Source organism: Mastigoproctus giganteus, chromosome 1 (assembly GCF_048544385.1).
Source record: "Mastigoproctus giganteus isolate SK-2022 chromosome 1, ASM4854438v1, whole genome shotgun sequence".
Taxonomy (NCBI): domain Eukaryota; kingdom Metazoa; phylum Arthropoda; class Arachnida; order Uropygi; family Thelyphonidae; genus Mastigoproctus; species Mastigoproctus giganteus.
This window is the reverse complement of record NC_143575.1, coordinates 219,465,845-219,482,826: the sequence shown is the minus strand read 5'-3', so window position 1 is coordinate 219,482,826 and position 16,982 is coordinate 219,465,845. Positions and strand designations below refer to the sequence as shown.

Genomic DNA, 16,982 nt, shown 5'->3' with positions numbered 1-16,982 from the left:
ATAAGCCATGATCCCAAAGAATTAGAGGAAAATCTTAATCAGTTATGCACAGCTAGTAAGGATTTTGGACTAAAGATGAATATGGCTAAAACAAAAGTAATGATGAACAAGTATGCCACAGAAAGGGAAATAATGATTGAAGGAGCAGTAATTGAAAAGGTGGAGTCATATACTTATCTGGGACAAGTTATTAGCTGTAATAATGATAAATGGCTGGAAGTCAAGAGAAGAATAAATTTTGGATGGATAGCATTCAGGAAATATAGTCACATACTGAAGAGCAATATCCCAGTTTGTCTGAAACGTAAAATAATGGACCAATGTATACTCCCCATCATGACTTATGGAAGTGAAACTTGGGCACTCACCAAAAGAATGGAAGAGAAGCTGAGAACTACACAGCGAAGAATGGAACGAATCATATTGGGAATAAGACTGTTAGATAAGAAGAGAAACACATGGATTAGGCAACAAACTCAAGTAAAGGACATTCTTATCAAAACTAAAGAACTAAAATGGTCTTGGGCAGGACACATAGCTCGAAGACATGATGACAGATGGACTAAGAAAATAACAGAATGGTATCCAAGAGGAGCTAGAAGAAAACCTGGAAGACAAAGGCGGAGATGGATAGATGAAATTCACGAGTTTGTGGGTAGTAAATGGATGTCCAGTGCTCAAAACAGAAGGAACTGGAAAGTTGCTGGAGAGGCCTTCATCCTGCAGTGGATTGAAAATGGCTGATGATGATGATGATGATGATGATGATGTGTACAGAAAGGATAGACAGGACAGGACAGGAAGGGAGGAGGGGGGGTTATGCTGTTAGTTAAGAGACACATAAAATCTAAGGAAGTGCATCCAGTTAATGTTGGTGGACATTGTAATGTTGAGTCTGTTTGGTGTGATATAAGCACTGGGAAATGAAAAATGAGAGTAGGTGTGTGTTATAGGCCTAATGAATCTAATGAGCAATTGTGCTGAGAAATAGAGTGGGCCAGTAAATCAGTGTCTTATAATGGGGGATTTTAATTTCCCAGAGATTGACTCGAATTTGTGGGTTGGTCACTGACACACTTTAATCCACAAAAGCAAGGCTTTTGTGGATTTATTGGATGATGTTTTTCTACAGCAGCATGTTTGGAAGTCAACCAGAAGGCGTAATATTCTTGATCTGATTATCAGTAGTGATTCTTCATGCATTAAGAATCTGCAGATAAAGGAACTACTTCCTTTATGGGAAGGGTTTTTGCTTTTGTAAAGGTGACTACACTGATCTGAAATGGTATTTAAATTCTATGCGGTGGGATCAACTGATGATGTTACCAACAGCTAATTCAAAATGAGAAGCATTCAAAGAAATAATCTTGGAAGCTACTAGGCTTTTCATACCAACTAAGAAATATTGTTCATTATTTAGGCCTAAATGGATGTCAGCTGAACAAATTGGACATGTGGCAGAGAAGAAAAATGCATGGGATACATATAAATTAACAGGTGACACAGAAACCTATTGTAGATATGAACTGTCTCTAACCAAGTCACAAAGGAGGTTAGATAGGCAAAAGCAGATTACGAGAAATCTTTGGCAAAAGATGCAAAGAAAAACAGCAAAGAGTTCTTTACTTATGTAAACTCTAGCATTAGCATTAGTAGAGGCATTTGATGCAAGAAAGAAAGCTTATGCAGCATCAGCCAAAAAAAATAATAAAATAAATAAAATAAAATAAAAATAAATAAATAAAAAATAACCACTTCCACTTCACCCCTCTGTTTGTTCGAAATACCTGTCCAGCTGAGCCTTAAACTTATTTAGGCTATCAACTTCCACGACAAGGGATGGAAGTCTGTTCCACCAACCAACCACCCGCTGGCTAAAGGCAAATTTCCTCACATCTATCCTACATCTGTCTTTCCTCAATTTGAATTTATGCCCTCTCAGGTAATTTTTCTGAGCAAGGGAAGAATCCCATCAGCATTGAGCATGCTCAAACCATTCAAGGCTTTATACACCTCAATCAGATCACCTCGCTGGTGCCTAGTCTCCAGACACTGTAATTTGCAAAACTTGAGCCTTTCTTTGTAAGCGCACCCCTTTGTTCCATTCACCAATCTTGTTGCCCTTCTCTGTACTCGTTCCAGCATCCCTACATCCTTTTTGAAATGAGGCCTCCAGACCTGTATAGAGTACTCTAGGTGTGGCCTGACCATTGCCTTATACAAGGGAATAATCACCTCCTTATCCCTGCTAGAAAAATTCCTATATATCACATTTCCTACATCTAAAATCCTGCCCTATTATTTCCAATGAAAAATATCAAGAATATGCAAGAAAAATAGCATTATTATGACAAAAATTTGAAAAGATTTAAAGATTTAATGATTGAGTCCGATTTTACATTATTTTCATTACCGTTAAAAATGAACGTGAATAACACACCAGAAAATCTACAAATGGAGCTAGTTAATTTACAGTGTGATATAAATCTTATTCAATGATTTAAAGATACAGATTTGATTAACTTTTATTTGTACTTGTCAAAAGATAAATACCCTCAGTTACGAATTTTTGCAATAAGAATAATCGCTTTGTTTGGGAGTACATTTATATGTGAACAGTTTTTTTTCGCAGTTGAAAATTAATAAGTCTAAGAAAAGAACCCGATTGACTGATGAGCATCTACAATCTGTGATGAAGATAGTTTCTAGTAATTTTTCTCCAAGGCTACAAACTTTATCAGAATTGAAATGCCATCAAGTGTCAAGTTGTAGTAATAAATAAATAAGTTTATAATTATTTACATACAAACATATGTATTTTTTCTGTATGTGTCGATATAAATTTACACATACACACACACATGCGCACGCCACGCGTAACACCAGGTTATAAAGGGGTGGTATCCATACATTAGGGTAAGTACGGTGCAATATATATATATTCACTCTCATTTTGTTAAAAAAAAAATTCCGGCCCGTCAGCTGCTTTCAGATCGTGCATTTGGCCCGCATGCAATTTGAGTTTGAGACCACTGCCCTAACGGACCTCTTGAATGATAGAGATGACTTCACAGATGTTTTCAACTTCTCTAAAGCTATTAATTTATATCACCTCCTCTAAGGAAGTAAACATAAGCAACAGACTAACCCAATAAAGTAAAAATCAAGTTAAAAGGAACAATTTAAATCCAAAGTAAACACATCACACCATATGAACTGGCACATTATGACCCACATAGTCCATGTGCCACTAAACCTCAATACAAACAAACTTTCTATATTGCATAGTTTATTTTTTTTATTATATTTCATTTTTTATTATTATTTTATTTTATTATTATTTTATTATATTCCATTTTTTTATTATTTTATTTTATTATTTTTTTATTATTCCATATTTTCTTATTCTAATATCAGTTTGATGTAATGTTTAATTAGTTCTGTTAAATTTACTTTAAATATTGTCATTCCTCATTTATATGCCTTTACTTTATACCTTGAACTATTGGTTCAGCATTTGTTTCATTATTATATATATATAATTGAATCGATTATTTATATAACTGATTTCATAATCATAGTTCCAATTTCAGTTTTCTACCCTTAGCTTGTTCAAAATCAAGCTCTCGGATTGAATAATAATTGTTTTACAATTGTTGTAAGTTTTAGAGTAGGCAGAAAGTGAAGTTAAGATTTCGATACTAGCCAACTGTGCTATGCTACATTCTTATATCGAACAGATTTAGGACATTTATTGGAAAACTAAAGTTTAGACAAAGGATGAGATGACCCCTATCATTACTGCTGTTATGGGTATTGCATCAGTCATCAGTGTAATGTACATATTACTACTGATTGCAGTAAAGGTATATATTAGGATGGAATGAGGAATAAAGGAATTCATCTCTACCAGAATAATTTCACTAACTCCATCTGAGCAAACATTGGATCAGAAAATTTGAAAAGTAATAAACCAAGGAAAAGAAGAATAGAAATCATGCAGGTAGTTTCTCTTTTCTCATTCCTGTAATGTCGAATGAGACAAGGCTAAGTATGGCCATGAGAGAGAGAGAGAGAGAGAGAGAGAGAGAGAGAGAGAGAGACTCCATTGGAGGTAAGATACCTCACCAAGTTGTGTACTTAGTGAACCACTAACATGAGCACTATATTCTGAAGGGTACTTGGTGAGAAAAGATCAGGAGTTTTGGGTGTGTTGTTAGGATAGTCTGCTATTCGGGTAGGTAAATGAACAAGTTGTGTAAGATTATTAATAACTGCAAAAGTTTTAGTACCTTGACCAGCTTTATCGGTGTAACTAGAAGATCTAAGCCAGCTGCATTTGTGGACATTAAATCACCAAAGAAAATAACCTCACTGTTAGGAAAGTTTGACTGGAGAAAGTAGAGTTTGAAGGAAATTAAGTGAAAAGAGTTCTGAATGATTTGTAGAGTTGGGAGAATATTAGTGGCAACAGATGAATTTTACAGAGCTGCCACTCTGGTAGCTCTGTGAGTGGCAGCTATAAATTTTAACCAGAAGAGAACATGGATTAGGAAGTCTTTTTTACAAGGAATATCAGAGTGGACATATACGCAAGTACCACCTTTGAAGGAAAAGAATCATGAGTGAATAATTAGGGCAACTGAGAAGAGTGGTGCTTGAGGTAGTTGATAATTGAGATTCTGCTAGAAAAAGTAATTGGAACTGGGCAGATTGTAGTGGAAATAGATATCATTGAGACTGGAACCAAAACCATATATATCTATGAAATGAATAAGGAAGTTTTTGGGAGGTTTAAATCTTTTCACAGATAAGTCGAACTATTTATGGCACATTGTGTATCTAAAATAAAAATAGAGGGACATGGGACATGTGTGAACAAATGAAATGTTTTGATGTGAAGAATTCACATCTAGATGTTCGATCCAGTAGTCTCTCTAGTGGCCAGACTGTGAACAATCATTTTAGAGCTGTACCCTTAAAATGTAAGGAATGTTGGGTCTCACCTTGATATGCCCATCATAACCTCAAAAGACATCATTTATACTTAATGATAGAAGCAGTTGGAATTGCCAGAGCTTCGTTCTAGAGACTAAACATGGGTTTCACCACTTCAAGCCTCCAATTAGCGAAGTGGTGGTGGTGTTGTATTGGATGTTGAGTCATCTACCACCTAGTAAATTGAGAATTTTTGCAATTGCTGAATTACTGTGTCACCCCCCCCCCCATCCACTAGAGATTTAGTAAAGTAAAAAGAAATTCCACAGGAATTCATTATTCTTGGTCAGTTCCCTCCCACTGAAACTGCAGGGGATTGACATCCATGGGGGATAAACTGCCCCCCCCTTCTGGATGTCACTCTCTGCATTAGGATCATAGGTAAGGTCCTTAGATAGATTATGGGATAGCTATACATGAGGCAAATGGTTATGATTAATAGTTGCTCTTCAGAATGGTTTATGGTTAGAAATGGGGGGGGGGGCTCAGTGATTTGTGCTGGGACCATTACTATTTCTGATTATCTCAAATGACATTGATATAGGCGCTATGTCAAAATTTGACAATTAGAAGAGCAATTAGTGATCAGTACTACCAGTACTCTATAGACAACTTGAATAGGCTTTAGGGATGGTCAGGTAAGTGGCAGCTATGTTTAATGCTGCCGCTTATCTGACTACTATGCAAAACACAAAGTTTGTAAGATGAGGATATACTTAGTGTGAGCTAGAGAGCTGGGTTACTAGGTAACTTATAGAAATGCAATGAGATTTATTTGGCTCTGAGAGGGGACAATAAAACAAAAGGTTAAATTTTTTGTGGTGTTAAAAATTGCTAGAACTAGGATGCATAAATGTAAATGTAGAAAGAAGAGTTATAGAGTAGATTGTAAGAAGTTTTTCTTTAGTCAGAAAGTTGTTAGTTATCAGAATAGGTTGTCTTCATGGGTAGTTGAGGCATTGGAGAAGTTCAACGGCCACTTGGTTCAGTACCCGTTGGAAGAAGGAAACACATTTTTTTTTTTTTTTTTTTTTTTTTTTTCGAACAGCAAAAGCCTTGTTGATGTTAAGTTTAATGCCATATCAGCTGCAATCTATCATGTGCCAGCAAAGATCTGGCTTCATTGCACTGTATGGCCAATATTAATACTGCCATCTGTTTCTTTTAGGTCTGTTCTGTATCAAAGAAAGTGCACACCACAACGTGCAGAACTGTAGCTGTATTGGTGGAGGGAAGTACTCAGATTGTGAGTTCCCAGCATTTTCCTAATTATGAAAGTTACTAATGTAATTTTACATATAGTAAAACCTCATATCTGACATTAAAAATTCATTAATCTCAAAAAATCTAGCACTTGGAATAGTCATTGGTATGTAGTACCATAGTTTTATAGCCGTGTTTCACAATGTCAATGTTATTAGACTGCTGATAACCAAACTCTCCTTGTAGAATGAAATTCTAGAAATGTTTCAGCATATTCATTTTGTGTACATTTTTCTTGATTGCAATTTTTGTAGTTATACTGTCACTCACCTTGGGGTAACCTTCCTATTCCTTTTCAAACAACAGCTACAAGGAAGTTTCCCTGAACACCATATTCTAAGCCTTGTCATGCTCACTTTAAAATTGTACTTAATGCACAGTTTGAATGACAGTATCTACTACACATGATTAAGAACAAGCAATGTATCAGGTGACCAAAACAGTTAGCACTGATTGTTAACACAAAATTAAAACATGCATTAAAAAAAAAAAAACTTCTTCCCTGTGATCGTGTCAGGTTTTGTTTGCCAAGTGTCAAGTGGAATACCCAACTGTATTCCACCTGAGCAAAAACATCAGTATTCTGCTCAGCAAAATCTGTTGGTAAAATGGGAGCTTTGACTTGTGTGTGGCACAGGTTTGTAAGATGGTAACCGATGAGGTGATTATACATAGGATTGTGAGAGATATTTAACAAAGAAATAAAATAAATAAATAAATACAGGCAGATGTTAAGCTAATTACTGTGTTAGTCCAATCACAGGGAATGTTCCCACCAAAGATCTATTAAGCTTGGTCTTATGTCCACCTTAGACAAATACTGTTATCTGCAGTTTAGCCTAAGTTGCCAGTACCTTTTTAAATCACATAGCATAAACTAATATGCAGATATACTATGTATTTAAAAATCAGAGATACTGACAGGACAGCTGTTTCCAAGCTTAGCAGTTGGCCTCTGTTTGAAGAGTTGTACTTAATCTACAAGGATGGTCAATAAGTATTTACCCTCACTTAGAAATATTTGTTATGTACATGTACGCACAGTATCAAATCCCTAAATCTCATAAGTTGATATATATTTATTTGTTTTTCTAGATCTGTCAGTTACTGAACTAGAGCCACGAATACAGTAAGAGGTGATATACTGGAGGTTGAGGGCCAATCTGTTAAAAAAATTTCTTCATTTTCCAGGCAAAGAAGTTTAAAAAAAAAAAAAAAAAAAAAACACGAGAAGATGAAAGTGACATATGAGGATAGCCCACCATGTGAGAATGTGAAAAATTGGGAAAGACAAATTCAGTTATGGACAAAGCAGTGTGCATGATGACCCAAGAGAAGGAAGCCCCATCTCAGCCACCAACACTGCCATTGTGGTTAAAGTGGAACAGCTATTCCTTGAAGACAAATGCGTGACTATAAATTTTATAGCAAATTAATGAACATTAACTATGGGTTTGTTTGGACCATATTGCACAAGTTTCTGCATATGTCTGAGGTGGCAGTCCAGTGGGTTATTAGATTGACACCACCTCGAAAGTTCCACAGGAAAGTATTTGTTCTGCACAATTGTTAGGACTTTGTAGAGAGAATGCTGATGATTTTGCTAACCAAATTGTGATGAAGGATGAATGCTGAATACATCACTGTGACCCAGAAACAAAACAGTTGAGCATATAATAGCAATATTCATTTTCACCAACACTCAATAAAATCCCAAAATTCAATTGTCTGCTAACAAGGTCATGTTGTCAGTCTTCAGGGACTCTAAAGGTATCAGTCTTACAAATTATCTCCCAGAAGACAACAGCACCACTGGAGAGTATTATAGAAACCTCCTAGAAAAGTTAAGAGGCTATCAAGGCCTAGCCAACAACACTTCTATTCTGCTCACAAGGCTTCTCTCACAGGGAAGCACACCCACCTTATTCACCTGATTTCTCACTTTCAGACTTCTTCCCAGAAATGAAGAAACTATTATGGGGCTGTATAATTTCTGACTGATAAGGAGATGACTAATGAAGTGGAAGCCTGGTTTTCTGCTCAAAGTGAGGAGTTCTATACAAGAGGCCTGAAAGAGCTTATTCACAGATGGGAAAAATGTGTAGTGTAGAAGATAGCTACATAGAGAAGGATGAAATTGCTAGCTAAGTGCCAAATCCCTAATTCAGATATTTCTAGGTGAGGGTGAATATTAAATACTTATTGACCACCCCTCGTAAGTGAACAGCCAAACAGTTACTTTGAGAAAAACTTCCATTTAAACACAAAAACCATTATGTGTGGATTATCCCAATAATCCAGTTGCATTAACTCTATGCAGTGTTATTAGATATAGGATTGTGTTGGGGGATATTTAATGCAGAAATTAAATAGAACAATACAGGTAGTACTACTTTGTTTTGTCAGTTGCACACGGCCCACTGTGGTTAAGGTGTGTTCAAAGAATGGTGTTGAATAGGTTTAATCACCTCACCAACAGAACTGTAAAGTATTATGCAAAGTGGATGTTCAATAGTTCAACTGTGCAGTTGTTGACATTACATTATGGGGAATGCAAGAACGATATCCCAAATGATGATAAACTGCCCACTCAGATGTATGGGGTTCCACAGCAGACAACCCAAGAGACACTACTTTTCCTCACCTCTGATCGTCATCGACAGCAAATGCTGTTGGTGTCAACAAGCTAGTTGGACATTGGCGGGTTGGAGACAAGTGTGCTGGTCAGATGAGTCTAAATATGTAGTGTAACATGCTGTTGCATACCTTCATGTGTGACACAAGCAACACAAGTAATGGACATATATCGTGCATGATGCTCACTATCCACCCAGGTAGCAGTGATTGCCTAATATGGGGCATGTTTTGCTGGCCAGAACTAGGACCCCTGGTGCATATGGACCAACAATTTGCTGGTGTGAGATCTACTGGCAGCTCTTAGGAGACCATGTGCACCCCAAGAGGCCTAATATACAGAGATATCAGGTGGAGTTGAACATATGTCTAAAGACCACCCAAAACAAGTTACAGGCATGCATACATACATACATACATACCAACAGCTCTTGGGAGACTATGTACCCTGCTCTGTTGCATTCCCCCCCCCCATAGAAATGGGATCTTCCATGACAGTAATGCGCTGTGTCATTGGGCTCACACTGTGCATGAGTGATTCATGCACAGATGGGTGATATCTTCACTATGGTGAAGATATCACCCATCTTGATTGGCCTCCAAATTTGCCTGACCTCAATCCAATCAAACATCTGTGGAATGTTTTGGAATGGGAAGTGAGGTGTATGGACACACAATCATCATATGTTCTGACACTGTGGAAAGTTTTGCAGGCAGATGGCTGCAGATCCCTATGAATGTCTTCAGACATCTAGTGGAGTTAATACCTAGGAGAATGGTGGCTGTTATCCCTGCAAACGGTGGCCCAATGTGGTACTAGGTAGGTGGTCATAATTCAATGATCACTCAGTGTAATGTGATTTCAATGATGTGATTGTTTGATGTTGCTGGCCAAAGCTATTTTTCATTGCATTTGAACAACTAATCAAAAAATATTGTGATGAAAAAGCAGTGATAGTCTCTGGTGTATGTGGAGCCCGTTTGTTCAATTTGTGCACCTTTCCCATTTGATGCAAATGAATGGTTTATCACTCACATCAAATCTTTCTGCAAGCAACTGGCATGTTTTACTTGAATTTTACATAGTAGTGGCCTTCAGTCTGTTATCAGTAATAGGTTGGTTGTCCCTTGTGGGGTGCATCATCAAGTGAATTATCACCTTATTTAATTTTTTGAATCATTTTTTGGCCATGAAGAGGATCCACTATATCTTCTCAAAATGTTCTGAATATGGGCTGCTTCTGTCTTTTTTTTTTTATATGAAACCCCAAGCACAAGAGGTATTAGAATCTATAGTGCTTAGTACAGTGCATAGGCTGAAGGTTGAAAAGATGAAAGAAGATACTTTGTTGACATTAGACTTAAATTTATGTACATTGTAAATTTCAGGTAGTACCTGTGAAGGAAGGTTGCTCCAGAAAACTGCAGTTGAAGGAATAAATCAGGAAGAAGAGAAGTTGGTTATGTGAGTTTGAAGTTGAACAGTAAATGGATTTTCACTGATTGTGGCATGGGTTTGACTGGTTGGGAAGAGAGAGCAGGAATTATAGAAGCCAATTCAGAAGAACAGCACCCATGGAAGTATCTATAGAAAAAGGCATTCTGGAGAAAAAATCTCTTTGAGAGAGAGAGAGAGGGAGAGTAGAGAGTTTGTTAGAGATCAGTAATTAATTGCCTAACTGCCCGTTTTTGAAAGGAACCTAGAAGTCTGAGAGAAGTTTTTGGGGTGCCTTCCCCCAGATGTGTAAACAATGTTCTTTGGTAGGGTGGATTTGTGATTTGTACAGAGTGAATAACTGTTTGGAAGAAGAGTAATGCTGAGAGCAAAAGAGAAAACCCAGATTTTAGATGCAGAGGAAGCAATATTTGTGATGTGCTTATGCCAGGAGAGGTGAGAAGTCAGAGTCATCCCTAACAGAGATATGTAATCTTGTATAGAAATCATCAGTGTTGTTAAAGATAAGCATAGGAGCAGAAGAATCCTTTTTGTGAGATATAAGACAGGACTTAGTTTTAGAAGGATTGAAATTAACTAAGTTATTTTTGCCCCACTGGAGAATTACCTGCTGGTCAGAATTTAAGGAATTTGTGGTGGATATTTGTGAAGTTGAAGCTGATTGAGCAGCGCAAGGTTTCTCAAACTGGAAAGTGGAATGCAATTTGCTATCATCAGCAAAGCATGGATAGGATCTGGTCAGTGGAAGAAGGTCATTAATATACAAGAAGAAAAGAGTGGGAGAAAGAACTGAACCATGAGGAACGCCTACATTAATGGAGAAGTTTGAAGACAGAGAACTATCTACCCTCACCCCAGTGAGCAGTCAGAGAGAGGAAATAGGATACCCAATTACAAAAAACAGTTGCCAAACCATAAAATGGAAGCTTATTTAGAAGACCTTTATGTCAAACATGATCAAAGCCTTTGAAATGTCAAGAGCAACTGCTTGAGTTTCACCTAACATTTCAATTGAATTGGTGCATAGATGGGTGACATAAGCCAGTATATCAACAGTGGATCAACACTGATGGAGTCCACTGGCGGTCACTAATCAAATGAAAGGATTCTAGATAGTTCAAGAGTTGGCAGTTTATAGATTTTTCTATTATTTTAGAAAGAGTAGAAGTAAGTCGAATGGGACAATAATTGAACGGGAGGGATTTGTCACCCTACTGGCTGGATATGAGCAAATTTGCAAGCAGATGGGGAAACAGCTACAGAATAAGAAAGTAAAAAAAGGCAACACAGAACAGTAGTAAGCTCAGGAGCACAGGTTTTGATAATAAGTGGAGAAATACCATTAAGAACTGGTGCTTTCTTTGCATCAAGATTGTTAAAAATTCTTCTGACATCCTTCGTACAGAAGGCCATAGGAGGAATTCAGTGGAGCATATTGGGGATGATAGTTTACCAAGGTTATCAATGCATGAGTTAGGAGAAAAGTTGGATGCTAGCCCATCAGCTTTATCTTTGGCTGAATTGTCAAAAGGACCATCTGGTTTTGACTGAGATGTGAATAGAGATGGGCAAAAGTTATTGCCAATAAGTTTGGAAAGAGACCAGAATGGTTGACTACCATTTTTACAAGAAGCAAGTTTTCTACTCTTAACCCATTCACAGTCTAGTTTGGACTGATTAATAGCTGCTTTTCAATTGTAGTCCTTTTCAAAAGGACTACAATTGAAAAGCTTCGGTGCTTTGAAGCTTTTCAATTGTAGAGCTTCGGTGTAGGCATAAAATGAACCTGGTATTGTTATTTTTGGCACAACGGCTACTAGGGCCATATTGCACCTAATGAACTGGAGATTTGGGTACAAGCTAAATACGATAACATTCTTATCTTAAACAGCCTTAGCACATTTACTGGAAAACCAAGGTTTAGATACAGGGTGAGATTTAAGGTGTAATATGGAATAAACAATTTCATTCCTACAAGAATAATTTCACTGACACGATCTGAGCAAATGTTGACATCAGAAGAGTTAAAACAGTAATCCGACCAAGGAAAAGAAGAAATCTCTCACATATCAAATTTTGCATTCTTGTAATGCCAAACCGTGTGATGTTGAGAATGGTCACTAGAGAAAGGCCCTATTGGAGAAAACACCATCACCAAGTTGATCTGAGGTGCCTATATTGTTACTCATCTTGACTGTGTACTTAGTTCTTTGTGAGAAGAAGTTCAAGCGGGTTGGCTGCGAGGTTAGGATTGTATGGTATTCTTGTAAGTTGTTGTTATTTGGTTTTTAGGAGCATTAGCAACTAAGGCCATATTGCTCTGGGGACATGCGGTAGTCATTCCCTGACCTTTCAGCATCCTCCGTATTTGGTGGTCATAGGCTCGAACCTTGGTCTAATCAAGAAGCGTGTGCTACGCACTGCTGCTCCTGCCCACCTGGCTACAGAGGCGCCTTATTCTTGTAAGTATACAAATAATCTGTGCAAAGTCATTAGTAATTGCAAAAGCCTCAGCATCTCGACCAGCTGGGTACGTGTGACTAGAAAATGGAAGCCAACTGGAGTTGTGAACATTAAAATCACCAAGAAAGATTACCTCACTGTTAGGAAAGTTGCACTGCAGAAAGTCAAGTTTTAAAGAGAGGAAATCAAAGAGTTTCAAGTGGTTAGTGGAGTTGGGAGAATGATAGAGCCATCAGATGAATTTCACAGATTGTGATGGAAAAAGAGAGAGAGAGAGAGAGAGAGAGAGAGAGAGAGAGAGAGAGAGAGAGAGAGAGAGAGAGAGATTTTAAGCCACGGAAGTTCGTAAAGAGGAGATTGCAAATTACCAAGTCTCTGACAGGGAACATCAGAAATGACATATGCACAAGGTACACCTTTGAAGCAAAAGGAATCATACAGCAAATAATTCAGACAACTCAGATGAGCAGTGTTGAATCAACTGATAATTGGCATTCTGTCAGAAAAAGTACATGGTGTTTGTCAGACTGGAAATGGAGATTGGAACTGAGATTACATATATTTTTGAAATGAATGAGGAAGTGTTTGGGAGGTTGAGATCTTTCAGCAGATAAATTTGTTTTATTAGTTTGACAATTCATGATGTATTCAATAGTAAAAAAAGGTTGGGAGGACATGTATGAAATTTTTGGATATGGCGTACACACAGGAAGAATATACCCAGCTCCTTGACATGCCCCCCCATACATACAACTTGTACTCCCTGCAGTCACTATCGGACAGTGCAGAGGCAGTGAGATTATACACTAGCTGAGCTAGAGAGTTTCGAATCGGTTTGGTCTGGTGGACTATCTAGTGGCTGGCCTGAAAACAGCTTTTTAGAGCTGTACTCTCTAAATGAAAGGAACGTTGGGTCTCTCCATGATGTCGATCATTACCTTAAAAGACTCCAATCAAACTGCATGATGAAAGAGATAATGGGGTGGTTGCCGGAGCTTTGCTCTGGACACTAAACATGGGTTCCACCACTTCAGTCCTCCACTAAACAAAGTGGCAGTGTTGCACTGGTTGATGAGAATCATCTACTGCCTGGTAACACAGAGGGGTGGTATTCCTCTGTGTGGTGTGGGCATCACACCTTGATCCCTGCTTATGTTATTTCACACCTGGATGGTCACCTCCAGTATGCCAGGTGCTGATGGAACTGATATTCAGGTGACTTGAGTGTCACCTGAATATCAGTTCTATCAGCATTTTACACTCCCAGTTCCCAGCTTGACATACCTGAGAGAATCTCTGTAGCAACCTCAAGGACCAAATTGTGCCTTGGTAAATTAGTAAAAATAACTTTTTACTATTTTACCAAGTCCATTTCCTTCTTGCTAGGCTTCAGTTTCCATTCCATCTTTTGGTAGTTGTGCACTTTACAATTGACAATTCTCTACATTGGACATTTTTTATAGTCTTGAATTTTTACCGCCATTGACTGTCTCAGTGCCAATATTTAGGTTTTAAACTGGTTTTTTTTTTTTTTTTTTCTTGCCTTTTCCCCATTATTATGTGGGGTCAGCGTTTTTATTGTTTTGGCATGCAATTTTTACGGCCGGATGCCCTTCCTGACGCCAACCCTCACCCTTTATTTGGGCTGGGAATATGCGGTGGTCATTCCCTGACCTGCCACATCCTCCGTATTTGGTGGGTACGGGCTCGAGCCCCGGTCTAATCAAGAAGTGTGTGTGCTATGCACTACTGCTCCTGCCCACCTGGCTACGGAGGCGCCAGGTTTTAAACTGTAGTTTATTAAATTAAAATAGTAAATTAATCTTCAGTTATTTTTGAGGAAAAATTGTTGAAGTTAAACATAATAAAGGCACCTGGGGTGGATGGGATATATCCAGTTATAGTACAGTAAAGGTTTTCTATAAAAAAAAAAAAAAGTGTACAGAATAGGCAGAATTGAGCATTTTGTTTAAAATGTTAAAAATCTGATCTACCACTTAACTTATAGAATATTGATCACCAACACAAAAAGATTTTACTACAGATGAAAATATTCCTGATATCGATGGTTCGGCTGTTGAGTACCCTGCTCAGGTAGCTGACAAACTAATGAGTATTTTGCATCTATATTCACACATGAGTTATTCAGGGAGGGGAATGCCAGAAGTGTATCAAACTCTGGCCAGGAGCTAAATGATTTTGTAATACCTGAGTACAAAGTGGAGGAGAAATTTTTGAAGTTAAACATAAGAAAGTCACCTGGGGTGGATGAGATCTATCCAGTTATATTAAAGTTGGCAGCAAAGGAAGTAATCAAACCCTTAGCCATAATTATGAGTGCTTCCTTGGACTCAGGGGAGGTCCCCATGGACTAAAGATGGTGCAAATGTGACCCCAGTTCAGGAAAGCTTTTGATACTGTTCACTTGGAAGACTGCCGTACAAATTGAAGCAGCATGGCATTAAGGAAAAATTGATGCTAAGAATCTCTGGGTATGACCAGGCTGCCATGTATGGAAACTGAACTTGGCCTGTTATAATCTACGATCACTCATTGGTGATCTGGAAAAGAAATTAGAAAATGTGAATTGGAATATCATTCGCTTGGCTGAAACAAGAAGAAATTAATCACTTATAAGTTCATTAAGTGGAAATCTGCTGTACACTAATGGAAACAGTGAAAAGTGCAAAGGTGGAATTGGCTTTCTGGACCATAAAGATATAAAAAACAACATATTGGAATTCAAAAGTACATCACCAAGAGTGTCAAGACTACTACTCAGGATTTCTAAGAGGTACAAACTAAAAGTTATAATGACATATGCACCAACATCGAACCATGATGATCAAGCGGTTGAAGAAAAGTACACTAAAATCAAGAGACTTCTAGATTAACAGAAAACTTACTACACCATTATTATGAGGGACTTCAATGCTAAGGTTAGAAAGAGACAAAACAGTGAAACTATAGAAAATTTTGGAATTGGCGAAAGAGGTGAAAGACTTATGGAATTTTCAGAATCTCTAGCAGTCAGTAATGAACACTTTTTTTCAAGGAAAGGGCGAACAGAAAGTGGACATGGAAAAGCCCAAATGGATTAAAAACTAATGAAATAGACTTCATCCTCGCTAACAGAAGATATATTGTGAACGGTGTTACCATCCTGAACAAGTTAAATATTGGAAGTGATCACAGAATGGTAAGATGCACACTTGATATGTAGATGTAAGAAAAGAAAGGAAAAAACTGACTCGAGTAAATAATTTGAGATAACAGAAGAGGAGAAAAAGCAGTATGTACTGGAACTTAAGAATAAGTTTGAGCTTCTGCAAATCTTTCAGGACCAAGATATTGATGAGAAATACAACTTTCTGAAAGTGATAAAGCCCAAGAAACCTATAGGTTAAAAGAAATGAAAAAAAGAAAAAATTAGTCAAGAAACTCTTGTCATGATGAACCGAAGGTGATAAACGAAGAGCAAGATTATTTAATACAAAGGTCTTTGAGATAACAGAAGAGGAGAAAAAGCAGTATGTACAAAACATTGACAAGGACAAAATTGAGTATACTAAATTATGCAAAGCCATTAGAAAGAGACTCAAAGAAGATGTAAGATTTAACACAGAAAAGTAGAACAAGCATTAAGGGAAAACAAAGGACTTAAATCAACAGTCATGAGCAGTAATACAAAGACAAATGACCCCAGGTGCCAAGCGATTTTCTCTGCGACTTCTACTGCGATTATATTAGAGAGATAAGTTTTTCCATTTGAGTTCACACGTTTTTTTTTCCCCGTTATTCAAATATATAATAAGAGTTTTCTTTCTTAAAGCGGCCCCAGGTGCCAAGCGATTTATTAGTGACTAAGCGATTCCCAGCGATATATAGAGTGATCAAAAAATAAACAAGTTTCTTTAATTTCCTCGTTAAAATCCTATTATTTTTTGTGAAGCAGCTCTTTATCTTACAAACAGTAAGTGAAGACACAGAAAGGAAACTTACCTTTCTTATTTTTTCTCTTATTCTCACTTTTACTAATCTAACTTACACAGCCGCTTGGTCACTAAGAGGCACTGCTCTTGCCTCCACGTGGCGGGGCTGGTAACCTGGGAGAGGAAAGTAACACTCCCAGGGCCAAAAGAGCAAATATGAGTAGTAAATTAACTAC

At 37.5% G+C, this 16,982-nt stretch overlaps 1 protein-coding gene across 1 annotated transcript in view; it reads left to right on the top strand.

The window, feature by feature from the left end:
• LOC150091531 (GTPase Era, mitochondrial) overlaps window positions 1-16,982 on the top strand; it is a 242,211-nt gene that overhangs the window by 45,201 nt on the left and 180,028 nt on the right. Inside the window, exon 4 of the mRNA XM_090384396.1 lies at window positions 6,167-6,244. Within this exon, the coding sequence (XP_090240522.1) occupies window positions 6,167-6,244 (78 nt within the window). The remainder of the gene's footprint in view (window positions 1-6,166; window positions 6,245-16,982) is intronic.